Genomic DNA, 19,006 nt, shown 5'->3' on the forward strand with positions numbered 1-19,006 from the left:
TCTTAAACATCCCCACCAGTCTCTAGACCCCGGGGGGGGGCGTTTTCTTATTTTACTCACGGCTGCATTTCCCCCTTAAAATATACGATATCAGGGTCGGGGTCTAATAACCAAAGACAATAACCCTTCCTATCATTTGGCGCATGTGTCAATAAATGTTCTTTAAACCAAAAAATGAAGTCTTTCCTGATTGAAATTAAGTAAAAGATCTAATACCATACTGAAAATACTCCAGGACAAGTCACAGTTTGGCACTATTAGTAAAATCAAATCAAATCAAATCAAATCAAGTTTTATTTATATAGCACAGTTTTAAACGATTTTTGGTCGAGCCAAAGTGCTGTACATATAATAAAAATACCCTACAGTAAAGACACCAGCACAGAAAAAAAAAAATACACTTCATCAAATCTAAAAGTAATTTATCGTGCAGTAAAAAGTTGAGTCAGTGCTTTACTGTTTTAATCTGAAGAGTAACTCAAGCTAGTGGAGTAGAAGTATGAGGTTGTATAGAAAATGGAAAAAGCAAGGTACAAGTAACTCAAATGTATACTTGAATAGCAATTGATGGGCTCTGCTGATCATAACTGTGTGCATCTATTGCCCATATACAAAACAGTTTTGAAGCGAGAGAAAACATTGACAAAGGACATAAATGTCTGGACAGAAGAATCTGTAGCCTGTTTGCTGGAATGTTATGACTGCACTGATTGGGATATGTTTAAAGAGTCTTGTGGTGCCGACTTGGATGAACTTGTTGATGTAACATGCTCATATACTGTACTGTACATGATTATTCCGTGTAAGCAAGTCAAAATATACCCAAATAACAAACCATGGGTGACCAAGGCGGTTAAGTCAGCATTCAGAAAAAGAAACAAGCTTTTAAACAGGGAAGTGCCTCTGATCTGCATAATGCTAATAGGGAACTTAAAATAGAAATTCTGAAAGCTAAACAGAATTTTAAATCTGATCTACAAAACAAAATGGCTGCAAACAACCTTGGCTCAGTCTGGAGTAGCATGAAAACCATAACAGGCCTCCGGGAAACAAAGAATAGCTGCCATGTGACTCTGGATGGCTTTAATTCAGATGTTGAGTTTGCAAATGCCCTACATTTTTTCTCGATTTGACACATTTGATTTCAGTAATAATATATCTGAACTGAAGCTTAAACTTGAAGACAACAAGCATTTTAACATAGATCAGAGGGAAGTGGAAAAGGCCTTCCGTTTAGTAAAAATAAATAAGAGTCATGGACCTGACAACATCTGCGGTCGTCTACTTAAACTTTGCGCAAAAGAACTTAGCCCTGTGTTCCACTACATTTTTAATATGTCTTTACCATAGACTGTATATATAAATGGACGTAGGGTCCGTGACGTCACCCATAGGATTCTGCAGAGTTGCCGAGAAGCCCTTAGTAGGCGGAGTCGGCCAATAACGGCTCGACAGTGACGTCAGAGTTCCACTCCAGCCTGCTCCAAATAAGGGCAAAGAGGCGGAGCCGAGGCGGGACCTGCTGCCTCCGAGCTAGAAGTAACAGAGCTAGCTCAAGCTACCAAGCTAAGCTAACATGCTCCCCATCTGCACACTGCCGTCGCATTGTACGTTTCTAAGGTAAGCGGACATGAGACTATTCAGCAAAACTATAAATAATAATCTAAGTTATTGAGTTTTTAGCATAATACTTCAGAATCTTAAAATCCCTTAACGTTTCTATGCAATGTGCTAAATGCAACACTGGAATCAAGCAAATATTAATATGTTTGCCTGACATTAGTTATTAATATTTTGATATCACTTAATTATATACGTTTAAAGGTAGGGTAGGTAAGTTTGAGAAACCGGCTGGAGATACACTTTTTGTTATATTCCATGGAATGCTCTTAACATCCCGATAGCAATGAATATCTGAAGTGCTTTGACAAAAAATCCATAAAAACATTTCATCAGTGGAAGCCGTGGTACTGTAAAAAGCACGACCAATCATTTTAGCCGGCCCGGCTAAAATAACTGGATGGCCTACCTGCCTGTCAGCCTTCCATCTGTGCACAAACTGATCTCGTGCCCTCATTGGTCATGTGCGCGTACGTGTGTGTTGGAGGAGGGGCTCTATAAGGAAGTGGCAGATTTTCTCCGGTTGTGTATTTTCAAATTCTAGCGATCTCGAGCCGGTTTCTCAAACTTACCTACCCTACATTTAATACATTTAAGTCAAGCTAAGGTACATGTGATGGTAGCTAGTTCAACCCGGTATCACGGCAAGACGTGAACATGTGACGATCTACCATGCTGGGAGACGTGAATATGTCACGGTTTCGTCTCTTCAAACGTGACAGTTACACGGTATTGTTAACATGGCCCAACCAGTGGAGAATTACCCGGAAGTGCTAAGCAAATGGTCTACCGCGCCTATTGGTCGGTTTTTATTGTCAAAATTAGATGTTTTTAATTTATTTTTTAATCGTCACACTTGATTTCGCCGATTTTCTTGTTGCCCTAGCTGGTCGACACCTCTTTTAGCAGAAACAAAGGCTACATTAATGTATTAAATCGATGTTAATCCATGTGTGTGGATCATAGACTGGTGTGGATGTGGAATTAACGGACGTGACGTTGTGCGATTGCGTTGCCAGGCAACGCAATTTACAAACTCTTCAACTACAACCCTAATTATATTTAAAAACATTTTAGAAGGCCTCACGAAATACTTTAATGTAAATTCAAATGTAAATGTGAAGGGGTGTGTGTAATGTATGTGGTGATTGACATTATTCACCCACGGATCTATGGGTTGGGAGTATTGTTCCGCACGGACATTTTAGTTAACCGGACTTACTGTTGATGTGAAATCCGGAAAAAAATACGTTATACACCATAACGGTGCACAGCTGATATAAAAGGACTTGTCGTTTTTAAAGATATTACTGGTTTTCTTTGAATATAAGAATGTAAATACTGAGTTGAGAGAATAGTCAGGGGATTTGGGTGATGGGAGACACATCTATGGATTCAGAATTGCAATAGCTTACTGTTAAATGACGGATATACCTTTCTGTCTGTGATGTTTTACAAATCAGATATTAGAAGTAAAACATGTGAAATAGTATAGCAATATCCTGTACAATTATGTGAAAACATGAATAAAACTACACATCTTCAGATGTTATACATACACAAGTGTCCTACACTAATAATACAAAGTTATTATGGCTGTGTGTACCTTGTGTGCACCGCCTAGTGGTTAAAGCACGTTATTGAATTAGTTGTGTATATGATATGTCAATGAACCTTAGAACTTCTTGAAATCTTGAAAGGGATGTGCAAAATAGCCATTATATACAGTCTTTAATTAACTATTAGTAGAGAATAACGAGTAATGAATATACTTTATAGGGATCTGCAGATAAATGTTTAGTCTTCTCAAGCAGCAACTATCAAATATCTCTCCTGATTGTTGGCACTTGACAATCACCTTTCCCTGAATTTTACTCAGGTGTAACTAAAGTCTGATTTAAGGGTTGTTTATATTTCACATCATTAATCAGAATCTGCAAAGTAACTAAAATAAATGTAGTGGAGTAAAAATACCAGGTTAACCTCTGAATTGTAGTGGAGTAGAATTGCTGTTTTGTTTAGTAATGGATATTGAATATGGAATAAAGGTTTTGACAAGACCTGGTGTAACAATAATCAAAAAGGACATTAAAAGAGCTCCAGATGTCAATGATCTAAACAAAACAGCACACCTGAAATGTATTAAATACTTTATTAAGGGCAGTGAATTAGTTTTTTCTGTATGTTTTTCAAATCAGTGTTAGACAGTAAGTGTCATAGACAGTGTTACATTGCTATTATTATCCTTAAAATATATATAAAACAAAACCACTTATGATCTTTTTTGTTGGGTGGTTTACTAATGACAGTTAATTCTGTTTCTGCTATTGATGGTTTCATTTTTGTGAAAAATAATAAAATAATCAAATGCAATAACGTGCTTTAACCACTAGATGTGCCTTTCTATCAGCTGTGCACCGTTATGGTGTAAATACAGCCTATCTACCAATTGGATCAAATATAAAAGTCAGCCGAATTAGTATTGATACTGCAAGGAGACGTATTGTGTGAAAAGAAATGTAAGATGTTGTTTAATTGCTGATATATTTATGATCCACGTCACGTTTTCAGTTTTGGCGGCAGTTCTTCCTGTTTGTCCAGAAGTCTTCTCATCAGGGCTCTATAAATACAGAACTACGGCAGATATGTAATATTTAATGCAGCCGAACCGTGTATTACAATGCCGTTATGTGATGACTTTCAAAGAGAAAAGCAAGCAAACTCGGAATAAAGTATTATTTTATTTTTAATTTTTTTCTTCGGATTTCACATCAACAGTAAGTCCGGTTAACTAAAATGTCCGTGCGGAACAATACCCCCAACCCATAGATCCGTGGGTGAATAATGTCAATCACCACATTACACACACCCCTTCACATTTACATTTTACATTAAAGTATTTCGTGAGGCCTTCTAAAATGTTTTTAAATATAATTAGGGTTGTAGTTGAAGAGTTTGTAAATTGCGTTGCCTGGCAACGCAATCGCACAACGTCACATCCGTTAATTCCACATCCACGTCTATGATCCACACACATGGATTAACATCGATTTAATACATTAATGTAGCCTTTGTTTCTGCTAAAAGAGGTGTCGACCAGCTAGGGAAACAAGAAAATCGGCGAAATCAAGTGTGACGATTAAAAAATAAATTAAAAACATCTAATTTTGACAATAAAAACCGACCGGCGCGGTAGACCATTTGCTTGGCACTTCCGGGTATTTCTCCACTGGTTGGGCCATGTTAACAATACCGTGTAACTGTCACGTTTGAAGAGACGAAACCGTGACATATTCACGTCTCCCAGCATGGTAGATCGTCACATGTTCACGTCTTGCCGTGATACCGGGTTGAACTAGTTTGTGCTCTTACCTGTGAGGCCTCCTCCAAACAGCATTATAACCAGACTGTACCATTAAAACTATAAGTACCAGTTCTAGATCCTTGACTTTAGACAAACAATTCAAAAGACAAAATGTATTTAAAGACCAATCTTTATTTGAAGGTGCCTCTTAACCTGAGATATTAGTTATACAGTAATAGTATTGACAATCTAAAAAAACTGAGCAACTCAACAGTCAACTTTATATTTTTAATTGTCTAAAGCATTAATTATTTTCATTTTCCCCTCTCATATTCAGTGTGGACGGATTGAGACAGCGTGGTGTCCAGAGAGCTGCAGAGACTTCAAGGAGAAACCTCCGTGTGATGGACGTCCTGCCTGTTGGTTTGGCCGGAGAGGACTGAGGGTCTTTCCTCAGCGAGGAGGACCAGGCCTGATGGAGGAGCCCATGCTGGGCATAGGTGATACCACCTGATCAGGCCTAGTCCGTCACTTTATTTGACTAAATGTGTTTACTTATACATTTAATAGGTTTACACCTTCTGTCCATATGTGCTTTTTATTTAAAACATGTTTGATTAACTTTTGGTTCAGATTTCAATAAATTGAATTTGTATTTGCACTCCTTTTGTCCATTATTCTTACTGAAAATGTTAGATTACACATTCACATCTGACTGAAGATTGGCCCCATTTATTTGTGACGTTGCAAACATACACGTTGTACAGGTACATGTTGTGAAGCTCATGAAGTGAGGCAAATAGAAATAATCAGCTGATGGAGTGTAGATGTGGAAATAGGTGCATCCGATCAGCTGACTTCACAATAAAAGTAGTTTCTTAGTGAATGTCCTGTACTGGTCTTCACATCTCATAACATCAGCTTTTAATTTTCCTCTTGGATGTTCTTCTTGACCCTCAGAGAAAGAGGAGATGCTGAATCGTGTCTTTCAGGCATGTCCTTTCCTAACAAAAATTACAGGAAACATAAAACATATTATTGCAGAACAAGTGTGTTATTTATGAAAGAGGTGTGCTTGTGTTTAGGGGCTGTAGATATAATTATTTTGTAATTGTAATGTTTTTTTTTTTATTTCAACAGTGAGCTACAAAGACAATCAGATTATGAATGAACAGTATGACATTCATCAACATTGAAATGTTATTATCAAAATAATATTGAACTGTTATTAAAACTTAGTGCAACTGTAGAAGCTTGCTCTGTTCTCTCACTGAAAGAATCACTTTTACCACGTTTTTACAGACAATATTGAGAGATAAATAGCAGTTCTCACTATGTGTTAAATAGCTTTGCCTTCAATACATTAAATTAGAATTAATTAGTAATATTGCTTGTTAACATCTAAATGTAACCCTTTGCATGGAAAAAACCCTCAACTTCACTGATGTGTAGGTGATCTAGTATTTAGTATTGTTTAATGGAATGTATAGCAGTGTATTAAAGTCAATACTTCATTTATTTAAACCAATATCTTTCTTGATTAGTTGTACAGTATGAAAAAAGAGTATTTGTACCTGTGCTGAAGTTCACTGCTGTGAGGAGTCCAGTTCTGTCTCTCACTCTCTGGTCCAGCCTGTCTGCATCACCTGGACACTTTAAACAAACAGATATATATGTAAAGAACCATGTGTACAAACAATATAACTTATTCTCTTCTGTTGAACATGTTGAACCAACCATATTGTAATATCTAAGTAATCATCTTGAAATATGACATTAATAATTGTAATATACACACATCTTATTGTGAGGTTGATTTCACATACACTACTTCGACGTTAGCTTGTCTACATACTTGAGCATAGCCAATTTAAATTAACTTTAGCGATGCATACAGTTCCTACCTACATAATAAAATATCTCTAAGTTACAAGGATGACCTTATTTTATCAACCTCAAACAGAAGCCGTTTGTTCTACAGTATTATCCCACTTAACGCTTAACACTTGTCTATTTCGTTTGAACCTTTATATATACAGTCTATGGTTTTAACTTGGAGGCTACGATTAGCATCGTTAGCACCGATGTAGCTACCACTCGTTTACACGCTAACACATCCATTACGTAGCTGATTAAAATCATAAACACATAAATAAAGTACTCGAATTTCACTTACCGCAAAACCGCATTCATGCACCGTCTGTTTTAACCGCAGAGCGAGTCACAATAGTCCGATATATAAGCATGAAGAACAAACAAACACGGCCGGGGTCAAGTTGTGTTCCCTGGATGAACTGAGCAGGCAGAGTCCCTGCTGCTTCACGGAGCAGCTAGCAGAGAGACAAGAAGCTAACAGCAGCAGTCACTTGACAGAGCTGTCACTCAATGTGACCACGCCCTAATTTATGCAAAAACTTTAAGACCTAATATAAATAAAAGGGTCATGTTAGAAAACAATTCACTCACAGATCCATAATCATGAAGGTGGAATCTAACTATATACATAATAATATTTATTGGATCCATGGGTAGAAACATGTTTTTTTAGGCTGTGAAATTGGGCATTTTAACATGGGGGTCTATGGAAATTGCTCCTTTCTGCAGTCATCGCCTATCGGCCAATATATGAACTGCAGTTTGTGGCACTTCCGTATTGGCGTCCCGGTTCTTCCCCAGAGTTTGCCGCTTGGGTAAAACGCATACGCAAACGCAATCACAATCGCAAAAAAGGCTTCCGTACACATGCAATAGACACCGGAAAGTGCCTGTTCACACGAGACAGCTCCGTTTAGCTCCAACCGCTGGAAAAGCTGCAGTACATATGCCGAGCCTGTACGTGGCGCTGTAACTTCCTCCACAAAAGCAGCAACTTCCTCCACAAAAGCAGCGAAGAAGAATGGTTGTCATGGTTGCACTTCTGTTTATTCTCCTTGGTGGGGGCCGAGGGAACCGGGCAGAGTTTTTCGCCGGTCAACGTGTGTTAAAGCTTAAATCTTCCGGACAAAATTATAAAAGTGCCGGTCAAAGGTCTTCTTTGTTATTTATTGAGCTTTAAAACAAATGAATAACGACTCTATATAATAATAACATAATAAAATACACGGAGCCTCTCTTTTTCCTCTCTTCTGACAGCGTCAGCGTCTGTCTCATGCAGCAGCTGATCCAGTAATGAGTGACCCGACAGTAAAAATAAACATATTTATAACTAGTTTAGGTAGTTTGAGAGGTAATTAAAATAGCTAAGGGTGGTGATCTGACTTGAAGTGTGTGTTTTGCTCCCGCTGCATCACAGCGGGAGGAGCTGCGTGTCTCCGTCCTGTCAGATTAGACTTCACTCGCGTTTATGTCAATATCGAGAGAAAGATAAATAATCTGAATTCAGTGTGCAGTGTACTTTGACGCGGGGGTGAGCAGCAGAGGTGGGGAGAGGCGGGGCTATTGCGTCATCATTATCAGAAAATGATCGTATAGGGCGTAATAACGGAGCCGTTGGACCCATAGATATGGTTGGACCCCCCAGAGCGTTGCGTATGCCGTTCTATCCACCTCGGGACCCGTTATCGTTACCGTAGTCGTTTACTGCCATATTCTGTCGTCAGGGTTGGGAGGGTTACTTTGTAAATGTAATCAGTTACTGATTACTGAATACATGGCTCTGAAAGTAATCCGAATACAGTTACAGTTACGTGTCTTAAAAAACGTAATCAGATTACTTTTAGATTACTTTTGGATTACTTTCTTTTTCCATCACAGATGGGTATGTTTTGGTGAACACAAAAAGCAAAAGGAAACTGAACGTGTTTTGACTGTTTTAATGGCTTATCAAGAGCACAACTGAAACATAACATCTGAAACGATGTAACAACATAATACACTTTTTGGGGATGCAGCTTGGGATGTGAGGAGTGAGGGACACGGCTTAGAACGAGCGTGTCGCCTTCTGTCCTGCCAGTGTTGGCAGGACATGAATTAAAATGTCGAACTTGGACTTCATTTTAAGGACATTTCGGCCAGGGGTGTTGAGCTATATTTGTTTAAGCACCGGATTGGGAAAACAGGAGAGTGTGTGCACTGTGCACCACTCTGCCTTGATCTATGAATTAATGTCCGTGACACTCACAGTATCTGCTGCCCACAGCTGTTTTATAGAAGGAAAACCTCCTTCACTTCATGAAATCTCTGCAGCACCAGGAGGCAGCGGGAGGGTTAACTCAGCCTCTGAGAAGAGGAGCGCGCAGTGCCTTTCACGCACCGCCTTTCACGCACCGCCTTCACTGTGTTTACCTTCAGAAAGAATCATTAGAAAGGCTAAAGAGCGACCGCAGGCTGATGTGTTTTAACCACACACACCTCTACACACACACACACGATTTAAATGCAGACTTTTGTTCCTCCATGTTTCGTTGTTATTGTTTCACTGAGCGGACCCGCACATTTTTTTCAAACGCTCCCTTTTTTTGGTCCATCTGCGGCGGTAATAGGTTTTGTGCGCTGTGATGATTCGGCTGTACCTTTAGTAATGAATATTAAATGTTGTGAGGAAATCTTTTCACCAATAATTCCAATAAGTAATCCAAAATGTATTCACTTCAGGTTTACGAAAGTAACTGTAATCAGATTACTCGTTTTTCAAATGTAACGCGAGCTGAATACAGTTACTTGATTTTTGTATTCTGATTACGTAACACCGTTACATGTATTCCGTTACAACCCAACCCTGTCTGTCGTCCTAGTATGGCCGAACGGTCTATATGACACAAAACTCTAACGGAAACTACCGTATGCGTCCCCGTGGGGCCTGGGCCTCAGAGCTCTCCTGCCCTTGTGTGTCTTCCTCCCTGTGTGACTGTCAGCCCCTCCCTTGATTGTTGCCACCTGTGTCCCAATACCTCTTGTATATATAGTCCTCGTCTCCCTTTGTCCTGTGCCAGTTCGTCTTGTCTCACCAAGAGAGCCAGCTTTTCATAACAAGAGACTTTTGTAGCAAGTTTTCATCGTCAAGTTTATTTAGTTCCCATGTTTGAAGTTTGCTTTTCTACGGGAAATCAAAAATCAGTAAAACATCAGTAAAACGTTAAAAGTCCTCTGTGGGCAGGGCTGGGGAAAGTATTCAGATTGTTTACTTGAGTAAAAGTACTAATACCACACTGTACAAAGACTCAATTTCAAGTCAAAGTACTGCATCAAGAATGGTACTGAAGTTAAAGTATTTAAGTACCATTAGGAACATGTACCGGAAGTTTTTCCTTGTACAATGTGAGGGTCTAAGGACAGAGGGTCTAAGGACAGAGGGTCTAAGGACAGAGGGTGTCGTATTGTCACTGATATTCTGTACAAACTGTGAAGTCCACTGAGACAAATGTAACATTTGTGATATTGGGCAATATAAATAAACATTGATTGATTGATTGATTGATTGATGTAGTAGTAGTAAAAGTACTCATAGCAGAATAAACTAATATTCCCATATTTAATTATGCATGTATTCATTAATTCTCCTTGTATTTATTTATTCCTGTATTTATTTGGATGATTATTTATTATTTTATAATTGTATTCCTGTTTTTATTCATACATTAATTTATTATTTCTTTATTTATATTTTTTTTATATTTAAAGTACCTCTAAAGTGTACTTAAGTACAGAGTAAATCTACTTAGTTACTTCCCACGTCTGGTATTAATTTACACCAAAAATAGACTGCTATAAGTTTTGTTATACCAAGGTGTACTTATCAGCTATTTGTTTTTGACTGTGTTTGTCTTCTTAGTGTCGTGGCTTCCTTCCTTGTTTTTCTTTCAAGCCACTAGACGCCTTCAACAGACATTTCTAACTCGTTTTCTTTCCTTTATATTACTTAGAGTTGAAGAGTTGCTTGGCCTCCGATGGTTTGGATGATATTGTGCGATGTGTTTGTTCAAAATAAAATAACAAACTCCACTACATGTATTGAATACCTTTAGTTACTTCACAGATGTGGATGAATGATGTGAAATATAATCAAGTGTTAAATCAGACTTTAGTTCCACCTGGAGTAAATCCACAAGCTACCCTGCAGTATACAAAGTCATTCAAACTAGCTGCACCTTTACCAGCTTTGAGAACACTTTCATGATCAATCATTATGTGAGGAAGCACACACACTCCCTCACTAACATTTGGCTTAACTATTTGTTTGTTAAGAAAGGTAGTACATGTTTCTTCAGAGTTGACTTTATTTCAGTTAAAGTTATAAAAACAGTTTACATAGATAAATTAATAAAATGCATCTAAATTAATTTTTCAGTCTTTAAAACAGACAATCACAAAGTAATCACCATTTCCTTTGTTCAGTCCTGGAAGCCATCTTGTGCCAGGGCTTGGACGTGATTGGTCAGGAAATGTGTGATTGTATGAGTGTCAATTCGGTTAAAAACTATCCGTTTTAAGCAGACCTTGTTGTTTTTGAAGGTACAATATTTATGTTGATGCAATTATGAATTACTTATAGACAACAGTGTTTAATTTTGTATTTAACCCTTCACTCCGCTTTCAGAACCATGACCTGATTGGCCAGGTTGGATTGGGAAGGCGGGCAGTCTCCTATAAATGTGGTTGGGAAGAGAGGGGGGGGGGGGCATGTGTGTTTGTTCCTTGCTGGTGAACGCAGCACCAGCATGCAGTTTGTGTTTCTGAGGATTAATGTTGAAGGCTAAGAAATAAAACGCCTGTTTATTTAGCAAGAAAACCCTCTCTCCACGTATTGTTTTTTCACCTGCACCTCACATTGTAACACATTATAAAACACATCATATATATTATTCTGAAATGGACCAATCTGCACAATTACTACTTTTACTGTCGCTACTTTAACTATATTTTGATGAGAATACTTTTGTACTTATAAAGGCCTCATTTTTATGTCATTCAGTCAGATAAGGACTCCTTACTAAATGACAAAGTGGCTCTTTATTTAACGTGATTTTGTAAAAATTAGTGATTTCAATGAATGTAGAGCAGATTATTCCATGTATGGACTTAAATACAAGTCTGCTGGTATTAAGCTGTTTATTTGTGTTTTATTCTCCCTCATGTTATGTTTTATCATTGAGTCTCTTAAAGTTCATATCTTCAGAATAACCCAAACTGTTTTTAAATAACACTTTTCTTTAATGTTCTTAACAGATATGAATGAAACCCATATAGGCCGCCGTTTGTAATGAACTCCACCAGAGGGCGTCATCAGATATCACTTTTAATCTTCAATCTTTTGCACTGATTCAATTAAACCATGGGTTTGTTGTTTTGTATTAACCTGTATGTGTACATTATTACATGATGTGGCAATAATGGTTATGGGTTTGCAAGCCCGTTTCAATAAAGCATCCACGGTAAGAACATTAATTAGCTTGCATTAAATGTCACTTTTTGATGACAACTAATTCAAAGTATAATGAAGTCACAACAATCGTAACTAAAGCCATTGGATGTCTCAACAAATCAAGTAATGCTTTATAGTTTTAGCCATTGTTAAGCTTTGATATCTACTATATCTATGATGTCTATGTCTTAATGAAACACAATAAACACTTTGCTTTGCTTTCATTTTTTTTATTTAGATTATTATGATCCCCATTAGCAGAAGCATGATCATTTGCACTCCTTCCTACGTCCATTAACATACTTTAAAGTCATTGATTCCACTCTAAAAACACAGATTTACAGCCTTATCAACATCTCATCCCGTCATAACAACAATAAATCAAAGATAAACATTATTATCATTATCAACCATGAACAACATTTAAAGTGGACCTATCATGCTATATTTGAATAATATAGTGTAGGACCATACCTAAAAGGCATATTTATACTTTTTTTTTTTCAAAATACCAAACAGATCATGCATTTTAGCCATGCCTCATTTTGCTCAATTTGACATTTTTTAGCTCTGTTTTAGCAAGGGCTGATTCTGTGAGAACAGCACCATCTAGAGGCCTGGCATATGTACTACAGCGTCTCCAGCGCTTTCGAACGGCAATGGCCGTGGCTGTCTCCTCCTGATTGGTGGAGTTGGCCCAATAGCCGTAGCGCCACCGTCCTGACGTCAGGACAGTGTTCAAATCTGGATCAGTTTTTATCAGATCCGTTGCAGCCCCTTTTTTAGAGATTTGGGTATGGAGGAAAATAGAGAGGGTTGTGTTTTGTGACACTTGGTGAGTTCCCTGGAACACCGGGGACACATATTCATGTAGAAAAGACGTACACAAGTGCATTTTGCATGATAGGTCCCCTTTAAATATTAAATTAATTAATGATTAATAACAGACATGTTCATGCTAGTAAAAAGTCATTCATAAAAAAATACATCCTTTCTAAATGGCCTTGACTTTTAAAATGTCAATTATATTCTTTCAATTCCAAGAAAATAGAGTTTTAAAGAATAACTCTGTTATTATATGGTTCCTTACACCATAAGTGATATGGTGTAATATTACCAGTATTTCATCTTCTGAACAATGTGCACCGGAAATTAATGCCCCAAAGCTCTGTGCATGACTGTTTCTTTCAGTATTGAGTGCCGCTGATCAACTCTTGTGATGTATTCAAGGATCAGACAGGTGAAGGCTTTGCCCTCGGCACCATGGACATTTAGGGAACTTTTTATGCTTCTAATTTCTAAGAACATATTGTTTTCTGATGATCTAACAGTCTTAAGGAAGGTAATCAATCATTAGATTAATGAGACTGTATTGAATAATATAGATCAGTGAGCTGACCTTGGTTATAAGTAGTATGACATATGTTAAACATCATAGATATGTTAACAGAAAGAAAATAAGCATCTGATAGATCAATGAAAACCCTGTACATCACCAGTATATATATATATATATATATATATATATATATATATATATATATATATATATATATATATTATATTAAATCATAACGAATCCCTCTGTGGAAAATCCACATTTTTTTACTCTGTGTGATCGACAGGAGTGATGATCAGAGGGTTATTACTATCCCTTTTGCAATTGAACCCCAAAAAGACATTGTCCCGAGTAGTGAAGTATGGGTAGAGTTTCTCTTTGAAGCAGCAGCCAGTGAAGGAGTAGATCAGAGCTGCAGCATCAACATCATAAAAGGAGACCAGACCCTCCTCATAATCCACAAACACCCCCCACCTTCTCAGGCTGAGACTTCAGAGAGAGAAGGATATCAGGGTCAGCGCAAGCGTAGAACTTGTTGACATCCCTCAAACCTATGGTCCAGAAACCATTCTCAGGGGTCTTTGTGATCTTTCCCTTCCTGTTGATCGACTCTCTGGCCACTCCTAAAGTCCAGACAGACACACTTTGAACCTGAACCTCGTAATAACATCTTCGTGAAGAGAAACTCTGCTTTGCTAACACAGAGTAACTAGCATCAAATCTCTCTGGGTTGCCTGGGAGATTTTCTTCACGTCACCATTTTTAAACTTGTTTTCCATCATCAGACAGGATGAGTGCAGGATGTGCTGTATCAGGATCAAGAGTCACCTCCACCTCATACCGCTGGACCCTCTTCAGCTTGACCTCAAGCCGCTTCTTCATCTGTTTACTGAGCGTCTCCTCCAGCTGAGTCACAGCTCTCCTCACAGTCCCCTCATATGAAGGTGGACGGACCCTGACTTCTGTCCAGTTCTTGGTGGGTGGAGCAGCTTTCAGGGACGTGAAGCTTTGGAGGAGGTGGAGCTGGTCTTCAGAGCGTGAGAGCTGCTCCACCTCAGAGCTTCTCTTCCTCAGCTCAGAGATTTCCTGTTCCAGCTCTTTGATGAAGCCTTCAGCCTGTTCCTCTGTCTCTCTCTGCTTCTCTTTGATCGTGTTGATGAGCTTGGCCTGGCTTCTCTCAGCAGACTCCTTCAGAGAGGTGAAGACCTGAACACCATCTGCTATCTCTCTGTCTGCTCCTTCCTTACTGAGCTCCACTGAGCGATTCATCTCCTGAATCTTCAGTCGTCTCTTCTGGATCATCAGCTGAATTTCAGCCTCTGTCTTCCCCAGCTCAGCCTTCTTTCCTTCATATCCTTCTTTCAGAGGAACAACATCATGTGTCTTGTGGTCTAAAACAGTGCAGAGCATGCAGACACACACCTGGTCAGTCTTACAGAACAGCTCCAGCTGTTTATCGTGCTTCACACACATCCTGCCTTCCAGGTTCTCCTCAGGGTCGATCAGCTGATGTTTCTTCAGGCCTGCCCTTGTCAGGTGAGGCTCCAGGTGAGTCTCACAGTAGGACTCCAGACACACCAGGCAGGACTTCAGGGCCTTCAGTCTGGTTCCAGTGCAGGCGTCACAGGGAACTTCTCCTGGTTTGACAACTTGTTGCTCTGAGCTGCTGCTGCTGGCTTTCTGTTGAGCTGACTGTCTGAACTGAGCAGCCATCTCAGAGATGAACGTGTTTACGCGTAGTTCAGGTCTTCTGTCGAAATCCTCTTTACAGATAGGACACTGACACTGGACATCAACATCCCAGTGTTCAGAGATGCAGCCTTTACAGAAGTTGTGTCCACATGGTATGGTGACTGGATCAGTGAACACATCCAGACAGATGGAGCACAGAAACTGATCTTCAGTCAGCAGACAGCTGGCAGCAGACATATCTACACTCTGAGGACAAAAAGGAAAATGTAATTACATATCTTTTGTTTATCTGTTTCCTGAAAAGTATGACAGGTTAAAACAAAACAAATTACTGTGATATATTCAGTCAGTGCTTGGCTATTGTTGAAGTAGTACGACAAGGGTCCATGTTAATTTGATCAAAGCTCAATTAATGTAGGCTATGGACATAAAGGGCCTTTCTGTGTGCAAAAGAAAATGGTTCACAAATATTGGTATTCAATGTTTTGTCTAGTCCAGGGGTCGGCAAGTAAGTTTGGATTCTACAGTTGGCCAGTCCGCCCCTGCTCACAAACTTCTTAAGATCCAAAGCTTTAGTGCGTTTTGAATCAATGCTGACAGTCTCTTCTCGGTCATTGTAGACCGAATGCTTCTCGTTTTGTGCCGTCCCATTCAAATGAAAATCACATTTCCATGCTCGCGCCAGGGCCGGGGGGGAGGGGTTACAAGGCTCGCGTCTTGTGCTGCATTCACTTGCACTCGGACATTAGGGATTTTCTCTCATAAATGTCCGATCAGCCAAAACCTTTCTTTCAAAACAAAGCTAATTTTCCGGGCCAAATATTATTGCTGGAGGGCCAACAATGGCCCGTGAGCCGCCTGTTGCCGACCCATGGTCTAGTCAAATGTTCTGGACAAACAGGGCAGGATTTAGGATTCCAGACAACGACTCGTAATCCCTGACTGCCCAAAATGTTCCGTGGCGTCTGGAAACCCGACAATAAGCAGTGACGTAAAAACGGGGGGTATTGTGGCGTTAAACAGGAAACTACCTGAACTAAACTTAAGACTTTGGTTAGGTTGGCTAACCATAGCTAGCAACTCTTATGTGGTTTTCAAACTACTATTATTGCTAGTTGAATTATTAATTAATACATTTTGCATAGTTTAGCTGTTTTTGTGTTACTAATGTTAGCTAATGCTAATGTTTGTTTGCTCAAATGGACCAATCTAGCTAGCATTCATTAACATAAGCAAATGTATTCACCTTGTGCTTTGCCAGCTGTAGTGCGCTGCCAAATAGCCTTATAATTCCAACATTACTGTTATTAATTATAACATGTATGCAGGCTTGAAAATAACCATTTAGATTAGGATATGTGTTTAGTTTACCAATATCATTTTGAGAATTTACGGCTGTATGAAGAGGCCAGTCAGCTTTAAAAAAGCACGTCAACAATGTTTTTATAATTAATCTCACAGCTCGATAGTTAAACCATATGGTGTTAAATAATATAGAAAAATAGATAGATAGATAGAGAGAGAGAGAGAGAGAGAGAGAGAGAGAGAGAGAGAGAGAGAGAGAGAGAGAGAGATAGATAGATAGATAGATAGATAGATAGATAGATAGATAGATAGATAGATAGATAGATAGATAGATAGATAGATAGATAGATAGATAGATAGATAGATAGATAGATACATACATACATACATACATACATACATACATACATACATACATACATACATACATACATACATACATACATACATACATAGAATCAGATAGTTAATGTTTGATAGCTAGGCCTAAATAGCACACTGACAGGTTAATTGATTATTTTGGAAAGTTTCATATGTCTTCCTGCAGTCACTAACAGGATGGATGATTTAAAACCATGTGATCACGGCAGTGTAGCTGAGAATCATCTCTAATGAAACTCATTGTGAATAAAGCCCCTTTGTATTGTATTGTTTACAATGCTGCTTGTGTTTGGGAAGAACTAAGAACATATGCTTTCGAACCGGAAGTAGGAAAAAGGGGCGTGGCTACTACACATTATTATCACCAGACTATATATAAAATAAGTTACAGTAATTTTGAAATATTCAATTTCCACCCTAACACTGACGTTGTAACACTGATTTTATAAATTGAGGATTATCATTCGGTGTACATTTGATTTTCAATTTCGTCCTGTCTACATATTTTACACAGAATCTGTTTAGGGAGATTGTCATACCATGAAAATCATATACCGTTTCAACCCTATTTAACATAAGTGTTAAAAAAAAAAAAATCCACCACGAGTTCTGGCAAAACAGAAGAAACACAGCTAAATAAAAAGTGCTCTGTTCAAAGAGGAAGTAAAGGGAAATCAGAGAGAGGGAGACAGCAGAGAATCAAACACATACGCAGAAGAAAATATGAAAGCTAATACCAGGAAACCCCCACAACAAACCTCAGTTAAAGAGAGGAACTTCCTGTCTGAAGTTGAGAGCAAATACTGGTTGTTGAAACGCAGTAAATATCCTCCGCTGTGCTGCCGTACAAAGACAAACTGAGAAACTCTGACAGAAAGCATGTGAGGCCTGTTAGCTTTAGCATGAGTTCATCTGGAGTCACTGTTCTCTGGATATAGTTGAAACTAAATGTTGAGCAGATATTCAGTTGGTGGGTCTTGTCTCTGTACTCACCGGGGTTTGGCAGAGATCCTGCTGTGGTGTTCAAGATTAGTTTAATGTTCCTTTAGGGAGAAATAGAGAGGATTGTCGCGACGGCAGCTCTGCTCTCGATCAGAAATACTTTAACTTTCATTCAGGAAGTGCCACGTTGCAGCTCTCCTCTCGTTGTGACTCTCTGGGGGGAAATCTAAAATCAACTAGAGAATGCAATTCCTGAAGAAATTGCTTGTGGGAATGCTTTATGCTGAAAACTTGACGCTGAATTGCTATGCTGAAATATAATGTGTAAGAAGAAAGTGAAGAATTTAGATTGAAATGATACATGAACACTGGGGGCTTGAATGTGTGATAAGAGAAGAAAAGAAAGTAAAAAAGCTTGGAAAAGCAGCAGAATATTTGAACCGTGTTTGATGGTGAGCATTGTGTTGCCATGGCAACGGCATTTGAAGAAATCTCAAAACTGTCCCGTAGATGTCTACCCGGCTGGACTGTTAGCACACATGTGAAGTTTAAGCACTTTTTGACAATTTTCATAGGAGTTATAGCAATATCGTGTTTTATTGCAAGAGATGCGTTGCCATGGCAACAGCTTTTGAGGAAAACTCACTAATGGAAGATAGACATGTTGAGGGCTGGACCATTAACTGTCATCTGAAGTCTGGTGGTGTTTTGACCATTTTCATATCAGTTACGACAACATCGTGTTTTTTGGCGAGGGATGCGTTTCCATGGAAACAGCCTATGGTGAGATCTCAGATTTGGCGTAGAGCTGTTGAGGCATGGACCGGTGATATACAATCGAAGTTTGGGGACGATCGGACCATGTCCATTGGAGTTACAGCGACATCGTGTTTCATGGCGAGTGATGCGTTTCCATGGAAACGGCATATAATGACACCCTATAATTGACATAGAGTTGTTGAGGGCCGGACCATTAACCATTATCTGAAGTCTGGTGCTGTTTTAGGCCATTTGCATAGGTATCACGACAACATCGTGTTTTATGGCGAGGGATGCGTTTCCA

At 38.9% G+C, this 19,006-nt stretch overlaps 1 protein-coding gene across 2 annotated transcripts; it reads right to left on the reverse strand.

The window, feature by feature from the left end:
• Positions 1-13,143: 13,143 nt before the first annotated feature.
• On the reverse strand, positions 13,144-18,123 carry LOC117479765 (E3 ubiquitin-protein ligase TRIM47-like). 2 transcript variants are annotated; one of them, XM_034126844.1, is made up of 3 exons: positions 17,995-18,123; positions 17,760-17,835; positions 13,144-15,561 (listed from the first exon to the last, which is right to left on the reverse strand). In XM_034126844.1, the coding sequence occupies exon 3, from the start codon at positions 15,550-15,552 to the stop codon at positions 14,386-14,388; it is 1,167 nt and encodes a 388-aa protein (XP_033982735.1). In that variant the 5' UTR covers positions 15,553-15,561; positions 17,760-17,835; positions 17,995-18,123; the 3' UTR covers positions 13,144-14,385. The 2 variants fall into 2 exon arrangements, with proteins under 2 accessions (XP_033982735.1, XP_033982734.1); XM_034126843.1 differs by lacking the exon at positions 17,760-17,835 and having other exon boundaries at positions 13,145-15,561; positions 17,995-18,122.
• Positions 18,124-19,006: the final 883 nt, after the last annotated feature.

Source organism: Trematomus bernacchii, unplaced genomic scaffold (assembly GCF_902827165.1).
Source record: "Trematomus bernacchii unplaced genomic scaffold, fTreBer1.1, whole genome shotgun sequence".
In the NCBI taxonomy this organism is placed as follows: domain Eukaryota; kingdom Metazoa; phylum Chordata; class Actinopteri; order Perciformes; family Nototheniidae; genus Trematomus; species Trematomus bernacchii.

What these genes read in the sequence shown, in the direction of transcription:
- LOC117479765 (XM_034126844.1), bottom strand. Translation starts at nt 15,552, where the DNA reads ATGTCTGCTGCCAGCTGTCTGCTGACTGAAGATCAGTTTCTGTGCTCC.